Source organism: Neodiprion pinetum, chromosome 4, assembly GCF_021155775.2.
Source record: "Neodiprion pinetum isolate iyNeoPine1 chromosome 4, iyNeoPine1.2, whole genome shotgun sequence".
Classification (NCBI taxonomy): domain Eukaryota; kingdom Metazoa; phylum Arthropoda; class Insecta; order Hymenoptera; family Diprionidae; genus Neodiprion; species Neodiprion pinetum.
In genome coordinates this window covers 19163562-19188592 of record NC_060235.2, presented here as the reverse complement: position 1 = coordinate 19188592, position 25031 = coordinate 19163562, and the positions used below count along the sequence as shown (strand labels likewise).

The 25031-nt window shown below is 35.6% G+C and overlaps 1 protein-coding gene across 16 annotated transcripts in view; it reads left to right on the top strand.

Moving 5' to 3' along the window:
• pHCl-1 (pH-sensitive chloride channel 1) overlaps positions 1-25031 on the top strand; it is a 105475-nt gene that overhangs the window by 46000 nt on the left and 34444 nt on the right. For 7 of the 16 annotated variants that reach the window (XM_046620296.2, XM_046620295.2, XM_069135080.1 and 4 more), the window contains exons 3-4: positions 4860-5036; positions 7798-7886. In XM_046620296.2, the coding sequence (XP_046476252.1) occupies positions 4870-5036; positions 7798-7886 (256 nt within the window). In that variant the 5' untranslated portion in view covers positions 4860-4869. Of the gene's footprint in view, positions 1-4859; positions 5037-7797; positions 8058-19412; positions 19560-25031 lie in introns of all 16 variants that reach the window. The other 9 variants (XM_046620291.2, XM_069135076.1, XM_069135075.1 and 6 more) reach the window with 2 other exon arrangements.

The window sequence follows — 25031 nt, the reverse complement described above, 5'->3', positions numbered from 1 at the left end:
ATTTTCGGAAAATCGTCAATCTGAGGTCTTCAGGAATTATACGGAGATTTTTTCTTGCGAGGTAAAATTTCATCTGCGAGATGTTGAGATCGATTTATGCTCTGAAATTATTATATATACAGGCTTTGGGTAAATACGTCGGGTTAAGAGTAGAAGCTCTTTTCTATATGAGGCTTTTCCGCATCTCATATGTCAGTGAAGAAAAAGATCCTTGAATAAATTCCTCTCGACGTTTTGCCCGCGTCTCTGGATTCTGCTTTGCGAAACGTCGAGTAGCATAATAATGTGACGAGAGTCGTTGCGACAGTCTCCGGCATACACTTTTTTTTTTTTTGCTTATATTTGTTCTATTAGGTATTCAGCTTGTCTGACTCGCACGGAAAAAACTTAGCAACAGTTTTAATGTAAAACCCTGGAATGTATTTTTCGTATAAAAATATAATATATCAGCGTCGGAAAAAGACAGTAACGTTATCGCAAAAAAATTTGTCCGGATAAAGAGTCAGAGCTACTAAAGAGAAGGTAAAAATATTGGATTTCTTTTTTCTAGATAACTTCGTCGTAACAAAACGTGGGCACTAAATCATTATTTCACATATTCAGAATTATTCTGAACTGGTTGAATTTGCAAAATATTAATCTGTTTGCAGTCAGTATGGTTTATTGAATTTCGAAGGTTCCCGAAGCTGCAGAATTTTGATTTTTCTCAAAAATGCATCGTTAGATTGACGTTACAACATTCAACCTCATTATTATTGACCTAAGAATTGTCGTAACAAGAAAATTATGCAGAATAGATGTTCGAAATGGAACTGAAGTTGATCTGATTGAAATTGACGTACCAAAACAATTCTCCGTCGAAATAGAAACATTAAATATCTTAATCACAGAGGAAGAAATTAATCCAGTAGTTTACCAAAAATTCGAAGCAAATTTTATCTTCAAAAACAAAAATTCCTCAAAGATATATGTGTTTTCCATTTTTAAAAGTTTGTAAACAGCATGTTACTTTAATTTATAGGTTCTTATTTCATTACCCGTGCAAAAGAACTCGATCCATTATCTGTCCAGTTTTACATTTCGAATCTCAATTGCAATTTTTAGTTTGGTTTCATTAATTGATGAATGAGATTGATTTGTTTATCAATACTTTCAATTTCATTCGTTAAATTTTGTGTGTGTGTGTGACGATTTTCCAAGGAAACAAAAAACAAAACACTTAAATCGTAGCCAAGAGCTTGGATACCGATTCTTAATTTTAAATCGCGTTTTAATATTAAGGGATTAGGAAGCGAAAAATATCGGAACTTTTATTTATTTTTTTATTTTTATCTTATTAGTACAATCTCTTCCAAACATTTTGGCGCAAAAAAAAACTGAAAATTCTTCAAAATTCAGCTCAGGATGAACTAGGAAGGCTTCGACGGTTAAAAATGTGTTCAAAATTCAATTCGCCTTTGTAAACTACTGAAAAAAAATACGAAATTTTTGTTATTCCTAGGTCGTTTGTCACATTTTCGTCGATACAAATCGGGCGTGGGAAATATTTCACGCGTTTTCCTCCAAACAACATTTGTCATTAGTTTTTCCACGATAACTCAAAAACGCTTTGACATATCGCCTTAATTTTTTTTTTTTTTTTTTTTCCAACGAAGATATCAATTTTCTCTACAAAGTGAATCTATTTATACGTAAAGTTTTTTCAAAATTATTGTTGGTATTTCGCAACAAATGTCATTTATTTTTCGGTTTTTTCAAATTTTAACAGTCACTTTTTTTTTAACTTACATGTTATTTCAAAAACTTCAGGTTCGGTCTGTAGAGAAACATTTCTTCAAATAATGGCACTGAAAATTACCGAAAACTCCAACCGTTACTCGGAATCATGGTAATAAGGGAACGGCGCATGAGACGCGTGGTCTTGTTTATCCGCCAATATCTACCGTAAATATTTATATTTTTCAAACTTCAACTACTCAGTTTTATAGCTCAAATTTCAATAAAAACACTGCAATAAGTTTTCAGTTTTTCACAAACGCTATTTAAATTTTATCTTATTTTCGGCCTTTTTTCGCTTCGTAATCCTCTTAAAATATGTATTAAAGTCGTTGAATTTCGCTCTGTGATGATTGATATTGTTCAAAAGACTATTCTTTAGAATTTCACTCAAAAACTTTTCTTTCATCAAGTTGGTGTCTTTGAATATTCACTTTTCAATGTTGCACTGAAATTATTCATTCCAATCAAAGAATAGCAGTGTAGGATCTCCAGCTGTTATAAGAAGACTGCTTCGATAAATTGGTAAAGTGAAATCGAACAAATCTATCAGATTTTTAACAATTTTCTATTGCGATTTGAAGTATATTTTATGCGTATCTTAATGTAATAATAATAATTCAATCTGCGACAATGTCGCTTTACAATCAACGTAAAATGTTTATCCCCGACTCACCGCATCCTAAAATCTACCGCGAGCCCAAAACACCTCGATTTTTCTCATCTTTTCCTCTAGAACTGTCCGCAGTAGTGCGTCCAACGGTCCGCTGCGTCCGGCGAGTCGGCAGTAAAACAACCGTCACGATTCGGCGCCACAGGTTTGATAAAACCGTGTCTGACCAACGCTGGAATTACTACTGGAGGGTCGGACGCAGCGTGCTGTGGAACTACTTCGCCGCGATGTTTTATAACGGGGCGGGATTGAAGTTCCGAATTTGAAAAGTTGCGAAAGGGTTTAATTCCGGATTATTTGGTGGCGAAACTTGAAGTAAAGAATTCCAACTTTGACGAAACAACAAAGTTTCGAATGGTCGGAAACCCAAACGGCTCAATGTTCCAAGAAATGCAAGATTCCGAAAATTCAAGTTACGATAGAGCAAAGTTCCGAAGAATAAAGTTTCGATAGTGTGAAATTCGGAAAATTCAAATATACTGAAAAAATCAGTAAAACCGAAAATCAGAATTACCAGGAGTCTGAACGTAAAAAGTACCGAAAATTCAAAACAAAGATTGTTCAAAGTGGTGAAATTTCACCAAGTTAGAAATTCATAGAACTAAAAATTTTTGATCAACGGGAATTTCGATGTTTCAGGTTTTAAATTTTTCTTATTTTCGCAATTTCGAAACCTTGACTTGTTGGAGTTACGCCTTTTCGGAATTGTGCCCATCCGAAACTTTGAGCGTCGGGTTTCGGACCATTCGAAGTATCGATATTTCCTCAAAGTTTGATTTTTTCACTTTAAGTTTCGCCGCCAAATAATTGAGAATTTTACGTTTTCGGAACTTTTTCAATTCGGAATTTCAACCCCGTGCCCCGATAACTGGAAAAGTGCGAACCGAATACGCGCGACGCATGAATTTAGTCCCGAGTGTAAAACCGCTCGTTTGAAAGTTGTGAATGGATAAAAAAGAGGCGCATCAAGCCCCCAGCTTTGAGCTTACAGCGAAGCTCTCGGCAGGCCGACGCGCCTTATCGCTGTCGAGAGTATTTATGGGCCACGGACGAAATCCGGCGACGGTGGCAAAGTGTCAAACCAATTTTCAGTAAACTGATACAAACTTGGTTCAGGCTTGGCTGCTGGTTTAATACAACGCGGTGCGGAGTGTGAGGAAATTATTACGAACTTAAAATTGTGCGACCTGAGTGTGGCGTTTTGTACTATCGACAATTTGTACTCCGAACGATCATATTATATACTCGATTCCATATCCAGTATACCGTATTCCGAGGAAATTATTCCAAATTTTTTTTTTTTATCTCTGCCAAAGATCATCGAATGGAACAACATTCCTAACGTATTTCGGAATTGATATAAATTACAACAAATTTGCACAACGCAAGATAAGATATCAACAGTTTGAAGCAAGATTTTATAATCAGAACATTCAAAGCGTCTCGATTGGTATTTTTTTCCTATTTTTCATTCGATTCTAATTTCTTTGGGCGTATTCCGTTTACCTTAATATCATTTAGATCTTCATCTTTACAAATAGTTAGTTCAAAAATAGACTCGTGTAAGTACCGGACAACACATTTCATTGTCAGTCATAACATTTGCGCGTTATAGCTATACTGTAACGTAAACTTTATTGAATGTTTTTCCGACAATTTGCGCGGATCTGGTCATCAAGCAAAACGAGCCTGAAGATATTAGAACAAGCATAAAAAAGACTAAATTAATTAATTACTTTTAACATTCTAATTATAAAACATCTTCTTAACTTATTGATATCCAAGCTAGTGTTTTTAGAATTTGCCCAAACAAATTTCCATCACATAGGTATAACAGAAACATTAGTTCATTCGTTTTCGCCACAATTGGTGCAAATGACATTGCTAGATATTAATATTTTCCAAATACAATCTTTCCAACTTTTGGTTCAGGCCAGTCTTCTTACCCATAAATATCCACTTAAAAATTGTTGTCGAATTATTTCGTTCATCCTTTTGAGCTAAAATGATAACGTCCAAAATCTTTCGTCGCTGGCAAAGAACAAAAATAAAAAAAAAGAAAAAAAGAAAAAGGAAATCGAAATAGAATGTAATAAAATTAAGCACAAATTTTTTTAGAGTATACATTATCATTACTTTTTAATTTGTATTTTGTTATTCGCCATAATCCTTTTGTTATTGAAACAAAGGAATGATTTCGTGTGTATAATATTTTGATCCATTGACGTCAAAGACTTCATCTCAAAAGTGATGATTGGTAATTGTCGATAAGATTCTCGAAGCAGTTGAACGAAGTAGGATTTTTAAGAAAATGCTAAAAAAAAAAAATAAAAAATCAAACAAATTACAGTGAAAAGCCTAAAATGAAAAAATAATACATGGTGTACTTGTTGTTTTTGTCGGATTGCAGATGACATAGGATGGGTTGGGCGGCGCTCGGGCGGCGTGCAGGTGGTGGTAGCCGCCCCCCTGTCTCCCCCCTCCTGTCGCTGTCTATCGCCTCCCTCGTTGGCTCCTTCACCCTAGCCATTATCTGCATCCTCACCCTCACCCTCACCTTGGCGACCCTGGCTCACGCCGATGACATGTACGTATTTTATACAATTGTTATTAACCACGCCGATACATACAGTTTGTTGCGACGTTGACATCCCTGTTGAAAAAAAAAAAATAAATAAATAAGTAACACCCCGTACGAATAGATATGACACAGACATTTATTTGTACATATATTATAATGCAACGCGATGTAATATGTGCTATAAAAATTTCGTTCACAGTGATTAGATTATATGTTTAAATTGTTTTTGTTATATTTCGCAGCGGTTCGGAAATTTTTTTACCTTTTTTCATACTAAGTTTTTTCGTTCACTTCAGTGTATTGAAATGTGACATGTAACGAAAATTGGAATGATTGGGAGAGGATAAGTTATTTGAATCGAATTATTATTTAGGATTCATTTATATTCTTTTTCAATGCAATTTCATTTCGATGACAATCGATGGTAAATAATTGTGATTTTATTCTTTTCTTTCTCCTAATGCAGCATCTTTGTGATCGATAAATTATCGGTTGGGTTCGTTGTACGCGATACAAAATGTCGGGCGTTCCTTGCTAACTTTACTGTAGAAGTTCGACTCTCATAATCTCGGATTTTGTCCACCATTTCTTTACATCGTCATCCTAATACAGAAGCGCGCTTTCGATTTTATTTTGTTTCTCTTCAGATATTATTTGTTGACCGGTGTTTATCTTCGATTTTTCTGTACTCAGAGTAGACGCCAAATGTCATTATTGCAGGAAAAGAATTGTTGATAAGTTTGTTTCAAATTAATGTTGCTAACGAATCCCACTTTCGAGGGCAACGGGTTAACAATTCCCTTCTCTTGCTGCGAGATTTAATTTTTTAGTTTTTTTCATCTACTCTATTTTTCTCGCATTAAGGTATAATTTTGTCATCTTCACCAGTTTTATAAAAGATCATTGTTTATCAATAATCGTTTGGGATCCATTACGAAAAAGTTTATTACATAAAATTCGTGAAAATCGATAAGATAGATCGAAAAGAAAACGAAGTAACGGTCTTTAAAGCCTAAAAAAAATTACAAATAATTTCCGACTCACGAGAAAATGTGAGGTAATACGATTGCTTTTTTTTTAAATTAAGACAAGGGTGAAAAGAAACGAAAATTGAATTCAAAATGGCAAAGTTGAGACAATGGTTGATTTGGCATGGAATACTTGACATGCAAATTTCATAAATATTCTCTAACTTTTTTATACTTATACGTATAGTCAGTAATCATTCCAAAAGTGATGAGCTGCAGTTCTTTTAGACGTTATAATAGTTTGTTGCAGACAATTGGTATTGTTTTCGTGATTTTTTCACTTTTTTTCATCATCTTTCTTTGAAATTAGACGCAGCTTAGAGAGTTAACTTGTGCATAGCAGGTATAGAATCATTTTATAATATAGGTATATTTCAATAAAACTTGTTTGCAGAGCATTGAAAGGCTAATAGAAGATATAATATTTTACCCTGTTTCCTTTAGCAATCTAAATCGATTCTAATTTGAGTTTTCACTTATGTCTTATCAAACGGCACGTAAAATTATGAATTTTGTTTCTTAGTCGATTTTTCAGATTTGTGGGAATCATAATTGGATAGTTCAATCATATCCGTTGAAATAAATCGTCCGTTGAAATGTATATAAGCATCGTGATTCAAAATTTTTCAAATAATTTTCAACACATCCAATGGGATAAATCTGGCGTACAGTAAAGTTAAAAAAATTGATGAATCACAGAAAAGAAAAAATGGAAAATCTGAGTTTAAAAAGTGCAATCAAAGGCAATTAAGTTCAGTTTCATACAGAAGGAAAACGAAAATGAAAATTATTCACTAAATAAAAAAAAATTCGGTTGTTCGTCACCCAATTTTACAAAGAGTAAATTTTTGTTTCCTTTTTTTTCGATACAGCCAAAATTCTACTTCTGATCCAATTTTCAATGTGTTTAGCTCTCATTTAATTTCTGAAAGGATTTTCCTAAAATTATCTGAAATAAGTTGTCGATAACCGCAAAGGTTTTCATTTGTAAGCATAAGTGTATCAATTGCAAAGTAGATAACGGTTTTGTATGCAGTATTCTAAAGAAGAGAAAAAAGTTCATCAATCTGTGTTTCCGAATTTAAAGTGTTCAGTAGGTTCAATATTTCTTTCTTCGGAGGAGGTATTTTTAGAGCTAGATTGAACTTGAACGGCACTCAGAGACAAGTTATATATTGTATAAAAATATTTTTTCAAATGAAGTAATACAATTTTACACTGCAAAAAAAAAAAAAAAGCCTTGATTTCTAAAAAAAAATTCTTTTCAAGGGATTTAGTTGATGTGATGAATAAATATTGTTCGTTATATTTAAGTGACCGGATTTCGTCTCTGAAACAAATAATTTTGCGAAAGGCATGTGAATATTAGTCAATAAGCACGTATCACGTATTGCTGAAAGAAAAAAACAAATCCTTCAAGTCGAAGAATAAAGATCGATCAAAATATCATTTCCAATTGAATGAGAATTTGTTCACTCGTGTATCATAAGTCTAAATGTTAGTTGGATCTGAAGAAATTTGTCTTTGAATTAAAATAAACTTGGCTCTGAGTGCGTGTGTAAAAAAGAAAGAAAACAAAATAATTGCGAAAGCGTTTAATTGAGAGTTGGTTAAATTTAAAAAGTGATCGGAAGTTGAGAGATAGAGGAAAGAGGAAAAGGATCGACGATTTTCGGGGCCTCCAAGGAGCCTGGAAAATCGCTGGATCCTCGACACGTCTATAGTTGATTGTGTTGCAGCTTCGAGGAGGGGAAATCGGACAAGGAAATCCTGGACAACCTGCTGCTGTCGACCAGATACGACAAGCGGCTTCTGCCTCCGGTTCAAGGTACTCTGCGGCCCCCGCCCCACACCCGCCAAGATGACTACACCCCCGACCTCGAACCCCATGACCCAGACCACCCCGAGCACCTCCACCACCACAGGCACAACCATCATCATCACCATCATCAAACATCACCACACAATCACAGCACACAACAAACTCCCCGACGAAAGGGTATCAATACCGTTCTCCTATCTCTTTATCGCCATTTATTCAAGCATGCCTGATCCGGGCTGATCGGCTTCGCCGCGCAATCACACCTGAAATAGGTAAAGCATAGTTCGTTTCGCGTTGCGAAATTCACGTTTTTAACCACCCTTTGTTTTTACCTCCTGTCCAGTATTCTTTCTTATTACATATTGTTTGTAACGGTTTCATCCGTTTTACCGTCACACGTGGAGAAATGGAATCCCAGAAGCAAACAATGGCTTAGTTGTGTAGGATGGTGCTAAAAATTTAATATCACAGTGAATAGATTTGAAGAAGATGATTGGCCAAAAATCGATACGTTTCATCAATTTTATTCTCAGATATAATCGCGCATCGAGTGTTCGTTAGATTTTTCTGTTGAATTTGAAGATTCCTTTGAAAACATTAAAGTTGGAAAAAACTAGTATTCTGAATACAGGCTTATAGATATAGACGATTTGTTTAAAATCTCTTTAAAATGTTGGTTAAAGATCCAGTAAATTTATTCCATTTCACTCTACGAAAGCTCATTTCATTTGGATGATTATCGACTTTGAAATTCACTCAAAAACTTTTTTTTATGTCACGTTGGCATCGATAAATATTAAATTTTCTTAACATCGCACCGATATTGATTATGGTTGAGAAGGATCAACATTGATTTGACGATTGAAAAAAACAATCTGTGCCAGTGGCTCCGTGAAAAATAGTCTTCTGCGTAAAATGAGCCATCTCGGAGTGAAGTGCGAGAAATCAACTGGATTTTGGATTATTTTGAAGTGTTTTGAAATGTAAAATCGATATCTCAGTATCTATCATTGTTCATAATTCCAGAATTTCATATTTTTGTATTCATAGAGATCTTCATAACTTACGATTCTAATAATACGTAAAATTGACAAGATGTATCTATTTTCCGTTGGCTAGACAGCTCAATTCAATTTTAAAACAGTTTTCATTTCAGACGAATGTGACAAAACTTCTTCAACTAAACATAAATTTGTGGCTGTAAAGAGCTTCTTTTGTTCAACTAAACATTCATATTTGGTAGATAAAATTTTAGTACGTTGATTATACACAACTAGAATTTGGTCGCTTTCTAGTATTTCATTTTTCCAGGTGTACTGCGGTCGAATTTTATTTTACAGGTATGCACTATTATTCCATTGTGCCAAATGTTGGCCTTACTCACTGAATCTGTAATTTCTTTCTTCCATTTATTCCAACCCCTGCACTGAAAAAAATTGTTATTTGATCCGAGTAAATATCTAGCCGAGTCAAGTATTTCTCGAATTAATCAATGCAAGAAAAGCTTACAAATTACTTCGAATTAATTGATTGCAGTTGATCACTTATTTGATATAACTATAACACATACAAGTAATTACTAACCTACTTGGATCAAATGAAGTCCTTGTTTTTTTTTTTTTTTTCTCCTTATTGTATGAGTTCAAATTCACAGCGAGTGCGACGTGTCAAGCTTTCGGTTCTTTTTTTTCTCTCAAGTGTTTTTAATATGCTAGTGAGTTATATTATTGATTCAATGTTTGTTCGAAAAACTCTTGGCAAGATTCAGGCGTTAGAAAATATCGTTATTTTTTCGCCGTCGAAATGAGCCAAATTGATGACAAAAAATTAACGGCAGTTGGTACTTGATATTTTTTATTTTTTTTTGTATCGTGAATAGTGTATTTTTTTATGACGAGTGTTTTTCATTCCTCAGCAAAGAAATTAAGCATTTTGACAGGCTGTAGTACGGATTGAATCTTTGGGTTACAAATAAAATATATTCGAGTACGGTTTTACACTTTAATTTATATACCAAAAAATATTTTCGTTTGATTGTGTAAATAATGTGTCCAGATCTTTTTCTTCCCTTACTATCGTTTTTTTTTTTTTTTTCGTTTCGCTTCTCTTCATTATTATAATCTTATATAATTTTCATAACATTCTATAAATAAGGATAAAAAGAAAAAAAATGAAACTGATAAGACGATTGTCATGGTGGACAAATATGCTTGACACGCTCGCGTGACTCGCTGAATTCCCATTTCAACACTACATAGAATTTCATACGCTTTACATGCAGGACCGAGTATTTAGTCGGGTTAATTTTATACGCTTGAAATGAACAACCGAGCTTTTTCAAAAGATTGAAACAAAGCTAGCCCATAGCAGAGCTGCGCAATCCGTACGTACCGGGGTGTTTGAAAAAACGACTCTCGGAAATAGTCGAGTTGACAAAAAATTTGCGTTGCGGAAACTATTTGCGAAAAAATGGAAAAAAACAAAAATACCGAGAATTTATTTTACTCCGACAAGGAACGTATATTTCGATAAAAGAATGAAAAAAATATTTACGGGCTGGAGAAATAATACCGCAAAATTTCATGTCTCGGAAACACGAATTCGGTTGAAAAATATGATTTCAGCGAAGAAAAAATTGCATCGAATATCATTTTTTCTCAGCATGTTTCCAAATTTTTCGAATCAACGAAAATCTCCCAGCAGTCTCGCGACGAAACCGATTCCCCTCGGGATATAATATTCACCCCGGGTTTTTTCTCGTCTTATCGAGAGTTTACACGCACGGTGAAACGTTTGAAAAGAATATCTGTGCAGATCGTTTAGTTGGGAAATCGAACGAATCGATCGAAGCTAGAACCTGAAAAATTCTTTTCCAGATCTCTCCGGCGCCCCGGGTTTTGATTTATTCTGACAGTTTTAAACACCCTGAGGTACGTACCAAAATGTCGTACGACAAGAAGCTTTTCAGCTGCCGCAGCATAATTAGTCACGTAAATATCACGTAGAAAATATACACGTATGTACATATATTATGCGAAATACAAAACGACAACAATAACAACAACAATAGTAATAATAATATAAATGTTATACGCGGCGTTGTTATCATTACTATTATTGTTGTCGTTGTTTTATTACTTTGCAGTGATCGGAATCGCCTTTTTGTCGATGAAATTGGCTTATAATTATAATCTGTATGCGCATATGATAGAATATTTATTAATATATTACTGCGTATAATACATGATAAATTATAATAAATATTCACGGGTGATATCCAGGCTTACGTACGGAGTTAGACGGCTATCTAGTTACTCGTTTAATTTCCTGTTATTCGTACTTTCGTTCTTTCTCTCTCTCTCTATTTTTATCCTTTTCCGTTCTTTTCTTGCCTTTCGTTTTCTGTTTGATTTTAATTATTTCTCAATTTCCCAACGGTACAGCATATAGCATAGCCGGCTGATGTTTCGGTATACCGTGGAAAAAGGTCCGGAGTTACAATATTCCCGGATGTGCTTATCGTGGTTCGCTGAACCGAGAGAACAGGCTTATATACATGTTTACTCGTAACTGTTACAATGCAGAACTCTGCGGGATTAACTGACGACAGCGCGGCTTCAATTTTCTCTACAGAAATTTTGAAACGTGTATAACAAGCGTTTGTATTTTAAAATAAACAGTGCGAAATAACCTAATTTGACTGTTCATGAAAGGGACGGAAAAAAGAATATTCACTGAATTTCAACAAAAACAATTGGCATTAATTATCAGTCGAGCAAGTTTTTTTTTGAAATTTGTTCATAGTTGCAACTGCGGATCAACGACTGCATAAATAAGAAATAGAGCGTATGGAAAACGAACAATAATATTAATAGTAGTAATAATAATAATAATAATAATCATCTCTGTACAAAAATTGCAATATTTGGCACGATTCGAGTACGATTACAATTGTTTTGTTTTCTTAATTCGAGTACAAGGTCTGAAACATTCCGGTAAAAAAGTTGAAAGCATAAACGAGGAAAAAAAATATATCGTCAACTTTCGCGAAAATTGTCATGAAAAAATAATATCCTGGAAAACGTATTACGAACGAAATTGAATTAAAACGAATCGTGAAATGGACTTGAGTGGCCAAAAATACGCTTCGTATCAGTGTGAAGCAATTTTAGCAAGTCTCAGCAGTTCAGGTCTGCAAACGCAATTTGTATCAGTGAGTATATATTAACTTTCATATAATTAACTAATTACAATGCGTAGAGGCGTGCGTGCGTTCCTATCCTTAACAGATAATAATAATAATCATAACAACAGTAAGGTGTATGAAAATACATCACATATATCGGTATTTTTTTTCTACTCTTCCGCTTAAAATACTTGTTGTAGATCGTAATAAAAGAATCGTGGTGAAAGAATGTAGCTACCCAATTTGAAAAGCTTGCTCTGGAAACTCGAAGACTCGCCATTTGAATAACAATAAGATGTCATATATTCCTCTTTCAATTGTTCCCACTCACTAGACATGGTTATTGATACGGACTTGATCGTGAAGGGATTTTTTATGCAGCATCAATTTTTTTTTTTTTTTTTTATAAGTTTGCAGTGACTGAAGTTTGCAGCTCAAATGGTTTAAAAGTTAAAAGTCTCTGATAGAAAGTCAATTTTTTTGTGGAAATCCGTCTTTGAACAGGCTGAAGTACTGACATTACAGAAAAAGTACACATAACAAGTTTCGAAGCAATTATCGATTATCTATAGAAATATCTTCAGAGAAAAGTGAATCTTTTTTTTTTGTACGAAAATGTATTTTCAAATATTCTTAGCGGATGAACTATTGATCTTACAACAAAAGTTCGTGCTACACTTTGAGCAGAAAGTTAAAATCGTTACAAAATACTTCGAGGATCGAGGATCCGTATCATTAAATGCTGTTGAATGGTTACAAATGGAATTAAAAAAAAAAGCGACACATCGAAAGAAAACAACCTCTTTCAACGATTGATTTGAATGGAAAGATTTGGGTTTCCGAGAGTAAAGCTTATCGTTAGAAGATTGCATTTAAGCAATATCTTTCCTCGATTTTTTTCTCTCGCTATGGAGAACAAGTCTTTCGAGTGAAAGAGATGTAGAGAAAGGTTGCTTTCGAACCAACCACCCTACATTAGGTAACAACGACGTGGAATATGCCGCGACATTGTTATGAATAAATGCTACGTGGTGTCGCAAAAACGTCACACCTTGTACATATACATCCATGAATTATTGAATAAGGGCGCATCAAGCGAGGAAAGTCAAAGTTATTCACGAGCATGCAATCCGCGTTGATTGTGTGTGAGAGTACAAGGTACTCGCTATGGCTATGTGGGCGTAATATTGCCGAGGGGCAACTCCACGTACCTCTCTGCTCTTATTACACGTCCTGCGGTTGCAAGAAGCCAGCATTTCGGCGGCTCATCTGCATCAAAATCCAATCAGAAACTAAAACGTGATACGAACCGGGCACCGCTCTCATCCTCAAATCCCCTGGCTGATCAAAATCACAGAAAGTGTTCGTTTAACGAGGTTCGAAACCAGAGAGATGACTTTCAGAGAAATTGCGAAATTTACTGATAAGTCAAGGCATTCGATTCTTACTTTTTATTCATTATTATTCAAAACAAATTTTCAACAAGAAAACAGTGAAGAACTATAGTGGTTTCAAAATATTTTTTAACGCCACATTTCAAGACTAACAACAATTTCGTGGATTTTTTTTTTTTTTTCATACATATCTAAACGTTCCGAACAGACTTTCGGAACTTCGCAGGCTTTCAAAAGATTTTACGTAATGACTTCGCAAGACTTTATATATCATGTGTATGTACGGGGCGTTATCCTACACTCCGTGAGAATAGAGTGTGTATAAAGTCTTTATGAGACATCAAAATATTTGTCAGTTCACGATATCTTTGATAAGCTGATTTCATCGGCTTTCACAAGATTTCGTAGACAAAACGACAACCGAAGGATGCGCAAAATTTCATCAATTTATTTCATTAGTCTCGCGAGACCTCGCGTGACGTTAGAATATATTATCTAATGGAAATTGGACTCTGTGAGACATCAGCATATTTTCGATTTCGGCAAAATTCTTGGAATTAGACAGTAAAATTTCGCCGGACATCACGGGATTTCAAAGACCTCTCCATATTTCATGGGACTTTATGACGTGGAAATTCAAAAATTGTAAGGTACAAAAATAAAAAAAAAAAAAAAAAAAAGATAGAACTTCGAAGAAATCGAAAGATTTCATGCGACGTATTGAAGAGATTCTAAATAATTAAACATGTTGTGTGCCCAAAACTGCCAGACGTGTAATAAACCTACAGAGAAAAAAAACTATTGAGAAAAAATATGAAAAAAGAAATGATTACGTTATTTATATTATATAATCGTATTATTATGTTATAAATAGACCGATTTTTGCGGACGAATAGAAGCCGATTTTTCCAAATCAGCCGTAAGTTTGAAGCTGTCTTAGAATTTCAAAATATCCCTGACATTTTTCGAGAAGAAGGCAAGAATTTCTTCCAGCACCTGCTTGGAAAGTTTGATTTTAGAAGCATGAAAAGAATGCCTAAAGTGCGGTTGAAAGATATTGGCGCATGCGCACATCTGAAATGCTCGATGTTCCGCACTATGGCTTTCTTTGGCGCATGCGCACTTACTAATAACTTGATTTCACGCACTGTGTCATCAAGTAATTATCCAATCGATATTTTACACACTGCCAGCGGCACCTTCGTGGCTTCTTAAATCAAACTTCCCTTTACAGGTGTTGGAAAAAATCACGTGTGTCACAGGTGTAGATTATAGGTAATATCTGACCCAAGCGAATGCTGCACTCGCCGATCGCGGCTCACGTTGCTAACTTCACAGTCATTGAAAATCACATATTTTCTGCATTTGTAAGATGATGTACTATTCCAAGCTTTCGTTGTTACACTGGGTCGAAATGACTCGAGCCGTTTTTCAATCGTTGTCATTGCAACAATCTAGGTCCGATCGGATTGAAAAAAAAAAATTGATTCGCATATTGGGTATAGAAGTATATTGAACAACCGCATTCACGTACGAAATCAAATAACTAAATGGTGAACAGAGATGAAGAAATAAGTTCCGAAAAAAAACAATCTTCCATCGAAATATCGTGATTATTGGAATTCTTTTATTTTTAGATCATTTTCACAGGTAAAGAATTTTCACACTTGAAGAGACGTACGTCGAAGCAAAAATTAGTCCTTTAGTGAGCACATGAAAATCGCTCATTATTCTCAGATCTGAAGCGGGTATATTTTCGAGTGAAAAAAAGAGTGAGAACGAGTTTAACAGGAATCGCTTCTAGATGGGAAAAGTTCTATAAGTTCGACCTCACATTCGGTGGTTCTATGATACATTTATTTCACACGCGGTGGTTCCACAAGTTTGTTTCTACATTTGAGCAAATTAGCGTGTGCCAGTTAGGTTTGTTATTCTACGAGTTTATTTTTATAGAACCAGATTTACCTACAGGACGAAGTCTACGAAAGTATATACTTTGGTTATGATCTCTAAGGTTGTCCTATAATCTACATTGTACAAAAGGAAACCCGTGGAAACGAACTGAACTTGCTCATTTTGAAACAAATCTAGAGAAACGACAGCGCAGAAACGAATTGTATGAACGAATCGAACCTGCTCATGTAGAATTGCAGCGTGTAGAAACGAACCTGTGCAAACGATCTTGTAGAATAGCCGAATGCAGAAGCGATCCCGTGCAAATGAAATTGTGAGACCATCGCATGTCGGATGAAATTCATAGAGCTTTTTACTTGTAGAAACGATTCGTGCAGAACCAATGACTCATCAAAACAAACATGTAATTGTAAAAATATGAATGTGTTTATCAATGTTTTTTCACGGGTTTTTCATGGAAACCTGTTGTAAATCGATGCTGCTATTCAAAGCCTGTTCGTATCTACTTACAGAGGGAACTTTAAACTTTTCAATTCGATTCAGTGTGACCACGGAGGGTTGAACAATAAGATTTCCAAATATTCCTGCAAATCTGACATTGAGAATTTTGCGACTGATGGTAACCAAATGGAAAAAGTCGATGGATCGAAATGCCAAAAGTCAAATTAACGAAAGTCCAAAACGTAGAAAGGCAGTAAATAAGACAAGGTGTACTATAAAAAAATTAAAATTTAGAACGCGAATATGTGGAAGTAAATTCGTACCGAAAAGAACTCTTAAGAATGAGCAAGATTACGAAGAGCAAAATATCGATTTGGGAAGAATATTGAATACTGGAAAAGTCGAGTGTTCAAGTCTCAGAGTCATAATTTGTACAAAAATTCACAAATGCAAATTTTATCAACGCGAAAGATCAAAAACTCAGAAATTCAAAATGCTGAATCTTATTTATACAAAGGGACCAAAGCAGCGAAAGCGTATCTGCTACCAGTTTCAATTAATTGGCGGCGTTGAAACTGTTCTGAACAACTTTTTTTCAAATAAAAAACCGGTCGGACCATTAACCTTTCGGAAAACAGTTATTCGACTGAGTGATTTATCGAAGGTAAAATGTTAGTTTCACTGATCTTTCGTTATTTTAGAATTCGTATCTTAACAATGTCGAGTTTTCGGCAGTCGACTTTTTGGTCTTTCGGAAATTTGACTCCCACTCCTCAAAAACTGCTGGATCGATTTTTATAAAATTCTATCAGAAGTTTCTGTACTAAGTCTAAAGTATCATAGGAGGTAAGAACAATGTAATAAAATTATCGTATTATGGATCAGAGAAAAAATGATTGACGACGTTCCGCTGATTGTTCTATTTTTTGATGGAAATTATCGAAAATATTTTAAGATCCTAAGCATTAATCTCCGTCGCATTTTGTGCTTCTACGTTATTGGAGAAAAAAAAATCCACTCGTCTCTGTACAATATAAATCCAATTTACTTCACCCTCTTCGGCGCAATTTGTCATTAACGCCTTGCAATTATTTAACAGGTAGATACCGATCCATTCGCCTCAGAGAATAAGGAAGATTCTCTGCTCACAATTAGGTTTTGAGATTATACAGCGGTATGGAAACTTGTCAGGATCTAATTCATAATTCCGTGTAACCGGCACGGATTCAATCCTCTCGTCGGGCGTTAAGACGAGCCGAGCACCGTCAAAGATGCATTATTCAGCATTCATCTCCGATATCGAGTCGAAACTTTAGGGCTTAGGATCATACATACATATTCATGTAAATACGCGGAACGAATTCATGCGATGCGAATAGATCTAGCGGAAAATTTAAAGGGCGTAATAATGCCTGACGTTTTTGGTTGTTTTCATTGTCATTCCTTCTTCTTTCACCGTTTTTGCATACAACGAGACTTAATCGATGACTGTGATAGGATAGATATGCGCTTGTAGAAACAAACGTCTCTCACGTTAAGGAATTTTTCACAAGTAATTGTAGCAAAAATTTAAACATCGTATCGATATACTTGAATTGTTGATTTTATATTAAAATATAATTATCGTTAATTTCTCACATCGGTATGCAAATCAAAAATGTTGGCCCAACATTTCACTTCTTCTCCAATGTCTTAATTCACGTACGTATTGTTCAGGTACAGATGAAATTGAAGAAAAATAATTGAAGGGGTTTTTGGAAACAAGAAAATCATTATTGACGCAAACATTAGAAACTGATCTGAAAATGAGTTATATTTGCACTGTTTATCGATGATTAATCGACTTCTTTTCCCAATGAAATCAGTTAACTGAAGTATGTTATCGTTTGTTATGAGTTCGTCTGATTAATCTAACAGAACAATTCGAAAATTGTGTTTGTATACAATAATATATTCAATCAGTAACACTGCTCCACGATCACACAACCGCAGCCATTCATTAAAACCCGAAATCACAATCAGTCCGATACCCCATTTCTATAACCCAATCATGGACGAAGATACACGTGTGCAATTATCTCTTGGAGATGTAAATCGCCGAACGCGGTAAATCAAAGAGGTAGAAATAACACGCTTCACGGACACCTTGTACGTATCATTGGGGCGATTGTTATGCAAATTGAATTTCCACTTTAAAGCCGTCACTTGCTCCTCGGATTAGATATTGTAGATACGTACCTACTCTGTGAATTATGTACAAGATAATACGTGTACGATTTTTCAGACTAATCTGAAGTATAAATAATCAATGTACGACACTCGCACGGTGCTCAAATTGTATCCGAAAAATCCATTTCTATGTTGACCTATTGGATTCTCGTTGTAAAATTTCTCGTGGATTATACACAAAACAAATATTTCCGTCTCTAACATTGAGCAGCGAGATTTAGGCGTCGATACAATGAAATGAGAATAATTTACAGTACTTGAAACTTTCATTACAGTAACCGAATGACAATTGATTCACTTTTTTAGTCAGCATAGGTTTTATGAAAGATTGCCGAACTCTTTTCAATACAATGGAATTCTAGTTTTCAATAACTTTGTCAATTGGCAATTTTTATTTCGATTTCATCGGTGATGTTTGTACCGTACTTGCCGAAAATTGTTTGAAAAACAAAATGTTCGACGAATTTGATTCATTCGTAGTACAGAATTGTGTTTAATTTCCATTGAATAGTGAAAAAATTCATACCAAACTGGCGCTGTAAAGATAGTTTGCATATTTCACAGAAAAAATTTCCGTAAAGACCCAAACTAGAAGAACGGTTTTAATCTGTGACTACTTTTCAAATGATGAAAATAAGAGAAAATTCACCCTCATAATGAGTATTGCTTATGCAACGCGTAGTAAGTGATGGCCTGACAGCGGAATTAAAATGATAAAGTAGCAATCGCTTAAAATTGGAGCTAAATGAATCCAGGTAAGTTTTTTACTGCTTTTTTCATTGCTCTCTTGATTGATTCTGTTTGATTACATTGTTTTCAAATCCGAAAGAAAATTTGTCATACGTCAAAAATGTATGTAAAAGTATCAAAAACTTACACACACATACACACAAATGCACACATATACCTTTGTATCTGTTATTACGTAAACTGTTAGTATTATTATTGTTATTATTATTATTATTATTATACTGTTATCCAGACCACGAAAGATACGTGGATATATATACATTTCATAATTCGAAATGATAGGTATATATATATACATATGCTATATGCATAGAGTAACGATAAACGATGATGATTAAATGTATGGTATGGGATTATAATTGGAGCGCCGAAGTTTCAATCCTGGATCAACAAGAGCTGATGGTGATGATGATGATGATGATGATAATGATGACGTTGATGATGATGATGACGATGGTGATGATGATCATGATGGTGATGATGATGATGATGATGATGATGATGATGATGATGATGATGATGATGATGATGATGATGATGATGATGATGATGATGAAATGTTGAGATCAGGATCATCTCAGCGCTACGGGTTGCCCTACGGGTTCGTTGGTGTTACAGATGCGGACTTTTGCTGTGGGATGCGACAGCCAAGCGACGTGGCATCGTTGACGAATCAATCAACGCCAACACCCCGCAATCCGAACCAGAACAAGAACATCAATAACAACTTCATGCCGCACGAAAATCTCCGCACCCATCTCCGCGGTCCGTCCCACTGTTGAATATAATATAAAAATAATGATTACGAGGATTGATTATTCATTTGATTTGCTTGTTGAACTACGTACCGTGAGTTTTTCTAACCGCGGAACGAGCCATGAGCCTGCGGCAGGCAACCGGAGTTACAGCTAATATTTAGGTTGAGCAAACATTATTTGTCAAAATAACCTGAATATTAGGGAATGTGGAATATGATGGAAATCTTAACACAGACAATCACCTCAGGTAATAATGAGGCAGTTAAGAATAGGACTGTCATCCAATTCAGTTATGAAGTGCGGTAATGAGGTGGCGGGACACGGTGATCGACCTGGGCATAAGTTGTAACTACGGTTGCCTGCCGCAGGCTCGTAGATCGTTCCGCTGTCAGAAAAGCTGACGGTATATTACATATATATGTATACATACCGGGACAATCTCTTGAAACTTGAAAATCAACCGCGCGTGCGCCAAATAATTCAATCTCATTGGTCGGCGAAATCTTCCCGCAGCCATATTCTTGTCTGCGATGCAGGCCAGCCAACGTACGCAAAATGTGTACGTTTGAGTTTTCAAAGAGCATAAGCATTAAATTCCGACCGTTCGTTGAAGAATCAACTTTCCGACCCGATAACAAATGCTTCTCAAACCCTTCCGAGTCGCTACCTCAATTATTTGAGATTCTCACCTCGAAAATTCGTATCAAATACATCGCCACCAGAAACAGTTTGACAGCTGAAAACTCTGGATGGCGAGCCTGCATGAACAGCCGACAAAACTCGCGAATGCGCGGTCGATTTTCAAGTTTCAAGAGATTGTCCCGGTATATAAAAAGCAAAGAAGAGAAAAAAAGCGGGCGAACGAATAATAATTATCATAATGTAGGATATGCAGGTATATTATTTATGTATAGGTTCGTCTTGACGATAATGTCGGTGATGGTCGTGCAAATTCACACTCCAGTATACATATTATATACCTATACTTTATGGAGATGTGGTTTCTCTCTGTTTAGCAATTACGTGTAGATTGTACAGATGTTCGACTGTGGAGTCCATTGTGGAACAAAGCGCTAAACTGAGATACAACATTTTCCCAGTCATTGGATAAAATGTATATTGGCTAAACAGTAAACAGAATTCTTTCTTGAATTACTCGTCCACGGCACAAGAGAAGGGGATATTTCAAATTGAGAAAAGCATCTTCAAAATATTCGAACACTTGAATTTCTGGTACAAGGTGCGAATTCCGCATGCAAAATTATCGGTTAGCATAAAAATTTCTTCAATTCGTAATTCTTTTTATTCGAAATTGGACCGTAATACTTTACAAGGACCTTCTCTTCGACGGAAGGAAGTGGCAAAAAAAAATTTCATCGTGATCCGAGAGAGGCATGTGAAACATGGTTTCTAAATCGCACACCACTACCCAATTCAATACGAACGGTGGCGGTAGCCGATTGTTACATCCGGTTGAATCGACGATTCACCGATCAAATTGAACCCGGAAACGTTCTACGAGTTTCGGTTTTCCGAATTATCCCAGCTTTCCTTGATCCAATTAACGATAAGATTGCGAAGACGAGTTGCGGGGAAAGCATGGTCAAGGGCTAAGCAGACCGGCGCTCGTTTTCTTGTTTGAGCCAATTTTCACGCCATTAGGAGATTACTTAGATTCTGTACAAATTGTGGTACAGTTTCAGAGCGCACAAGTTCCAAATGGAATCCCGCAGCCACGTGTCTTACATTGCTGGGGTTAAGACAAGTGCTTCGTGGTTCCTTTTAGTGTTTATTAGGAAGTTAGATGCGAGATGAAATGAGAAATGAAAGAAAAAAAGTAGAGTGACAGAATGGAATTTAAAAAGCGTGCTATGATTAAGAAAGAACGGCATGCAAACGGTGTTATAGCGATATCTGAGGGTAATTACAGCATGATGGATTAACTTTGAATGGCTGTAGCTGTGGTGGTTTGGATTTTAGACCTGATGTCTTATCGCAGAAGAGGAATTGGTTCGTTCTCTACCAGCTTTCAGTCAATAGCGGTACGTCAATCATCATCAACTCATGCAGAATCACTTCTGGTTCTGGATAAATAAGACACCTACGCTACTCTTCCTCTCAACTGTCTTTGGCATGTTTTATACTACGAGTCAAAATTCAATCGGAGGTTCCATAACGTCAAAGTAACAACGTCTTTAGTCGTTTCCATGAAATAACTGCCCACAATCGGTACGATTACGTTACTAGAATTCTTCTAATTTAACTGAAGAGAAACGATTTTCAGTAGCACAGCTCATAGCTCAGAAGAATCTACCATTTGTGAAGTCCGGTGTGCGCACTTCACGAAGATTTACGTAAAATTGGTCAAATTCAGTTGAAGCAAAGTGTTGAAGTCGGGTGTGAAATCAGCAATCCAATAACACTGAATCACTGGTACACAGCTTTCCACCTTTTCTGGCATGAGACGTTCAGAGTAGCACTATCAAAATAGTGCCGCGTTAATGGTTGCGCACTTGATCTTAACCCCAGAATTTTCGTTGATCGTTTGTCGTACTATTCTATATTGTACATTTTTATACCTACATACCCAGATGTGTTTTACACTTTCAAATACATACACGCCGTGTGTGATGAATTCGGTGTTTGCTGTGTGTGGTCACGATGTGTAAACCCAGGGTCTCACTGAACCATGCGCTTACAAAATTCACCCTCTAATCTTGACTGCGGGACATCCTTCGAATTATTGCGATATGTGTTAGTCTTAGATGTTCACCCTGCAGTCGATCCCCAACCGCACCTCATCATTCTCTCGTTCTCCAGCCATACTCCCAACGATGATTAGATTTTATTGAAAAAAAAGAAGATATTAAAGGAATGTTTTACGGTGTTTCTTATTGTTTTTCGTGAATTTTTTTTTTTTTTTTTATTTAATATTGAACTATCTATGTGCACCAATCAATCATCTGCATTCGACAGTTTTATCGCAGCATTCGATCACCTCTCACCGTGACTAATTCATCTCAGTGGATAACGAGGGGAACGGCAGAGCCATTTTATGAATCGTTAGCCATTTCATTGCCGTCAATGTTTTGGTTACACCACTTTAAGTCGTTAGATCGATAAAACTATGCTCTAATCGGTTCAGAATCCCTGACCTACATCCGTGTTTTAGCTTTATACTTAAATACACCTTCTTTACCTTGGTCCCTTCACTTTTTTTTTTATCACTGTATCTCTGTCTTTCTCCATTTTTCTCCGTACCTTCAAACAAATCAGCATCATCACTCGCTTCATACAAAGATTTGTGTACACTAAAGACAAGTTTCTAATCTGGACAAATGTGACTTTGTTGTTCATTTCATATTAGTTTTATGATCAAGAAACTTTGTGTCGGTGAGTTAATGAAATTCAAAAAGGTTGATTATTCTGCCATAAAAGCTTGCACCTCGGTAAGCACGGTTCTTGGAACTCTACGACTGTAATACAGTGAGTCTCAAAGTGACGTATTGAGAGAAAACTTGAAGTAAGTTCTGAAGACGTTGACGAATGACTTCGAGTGGCTTTTGAAATTTGAATTGTTCACTCGAGATCAATTGAAATGAATAACACTTACAAGATATCATCTGACTTTAAGTGGCCCCAATCAAAGTTTTATGATCAAGAAACTTTGTGTCGGTGAGTTAATGGAATTCAAAAAGGCTGATTATTCTGCCATAAAAGCTTGCACCTCGGTAAGCACGGTTCTTGGAACTCTACGACTGTAATACAGTGAGTCTCAAAGTAACGTATTGAGAGAAAACTTGAAGTAAGTTCTGAAGACGTTGACGAATGACTTTGAGTGAGTTTTGAAATTTGAATTGTTCACTTGAGATCAATTAAAATGAATATCACTTACAAGATATCGTCTGACTTTAAGTGGCCCCAATCAACGAAACGTGACTTACGATTTTAACTGACTCCAAGTGAATTAAAATCAATTGAGATCTAATAAAACGTGTTGAAAACATCTTCACTGAGCGTAGGTGCATGCTTTTAGGAATGGTTAACCTCACGGAGAATTTACGTTGATTTCACAGTGTCTAAAATGCTTGGAATCGTCATATGCAGAATTGTTTCTTGCATTCCAATTTTGACTAAACGATATTATGACAATGAAACTATCCGACTCATTTTTAAACTGATCGATCAATCTCAGTAACTTAAAAACCCATTTTATCGATTTCGTAACTATTTCGAACCACCCGAATGATATCTAAAAAATGTCGCAAGATATTTCTTAGCAGTTTTGAGCGAATTTTTTAAGTAACTTTGAAATAGAATTTCCAACACTTCGAAGAATGTCCGATCATAATATTAATCGCGCCCAGGTTTATCAGAAAATTTCATAAACATTGTGAGTAATTGAAAAAAGTTCTTTAATATGGATGAAAGCTTCAAAAGCTCCGATTAAAATGAATCAATCTCGATTTATTGTTGAAATAACTCCTCGAAAAATCGCATTGATTCTGGCACATTTATCTCACCCCGTAGTATTTTTTTGTATTTCAATATGAAGAACAGACAGTCGGCCAAATCTGTATACGAATCACAGCTTCGTTTGTTCGCAAATGAATTTTTCGTGAATTCAGTATTGCCTGATATGAAGTTTTTCTTCTGTTCGTGAGCGATTTCAGTCGCAAAATTTCTTTCGCACAATTGCCGGAAAATCCATTTAGAAACAAAATAGAAACTATGTTCTGGTAAAATTGAGAACGTAATGCAATTTTGTGGTTTAAAAAAAGTGGGAACATTCACGTAGTCCGAAGCTAGTTCTTTTCTTTCACTTTCAATAAAATTTCACTTGTCCGACTTTTGGTCAAAATTTTTGAACTTACTTTTTTTCCTATCGGTCTTCTATTTTAAACAATTTTTTACTGGACAATGCTCGTTGAAATTCTCTTTCAATTCCGCATTGAACATCGCGAGCCACTGTACATACGGTCTTTCAACACCGTTATGAAATTATAACATCATCGATTTTTTTGTCACGCTACTGACACTTTCTTACACATAAAATCGTGAGGCTTGCGATCGGGATATTTTGCACGTTTCTATTTAGCAACTAGGCTGATATAATCACGCACAAGCTGCACGTAACTCGATTCATCACGTCGACTTTTGTGAACTGAGATAATTGCATATTGACCCCTTGTTTCTTTACTTCTTTCTCTCTCTTTTTTCTACTTTTTCTATTTTCTGCTTATTTCCTTTGTTCACCCTTCCTCTTTACCCCACCTCCCTTGGATTTTCTTTGTTCCACTTTACGTCGTATTACATGTTATCCTAATTTCTCGCCAGGCGTGACACGATTAAGAGTCGACAAAGCCACTCAAGTGAACGGAAATACCAATATCCACTTTGTGGATACGTATAAGAACCGTTAGATATGGGAAAAAGTGTAATTCCATTAAAGTCACCAATAATCACCGTCGTGTCCAAT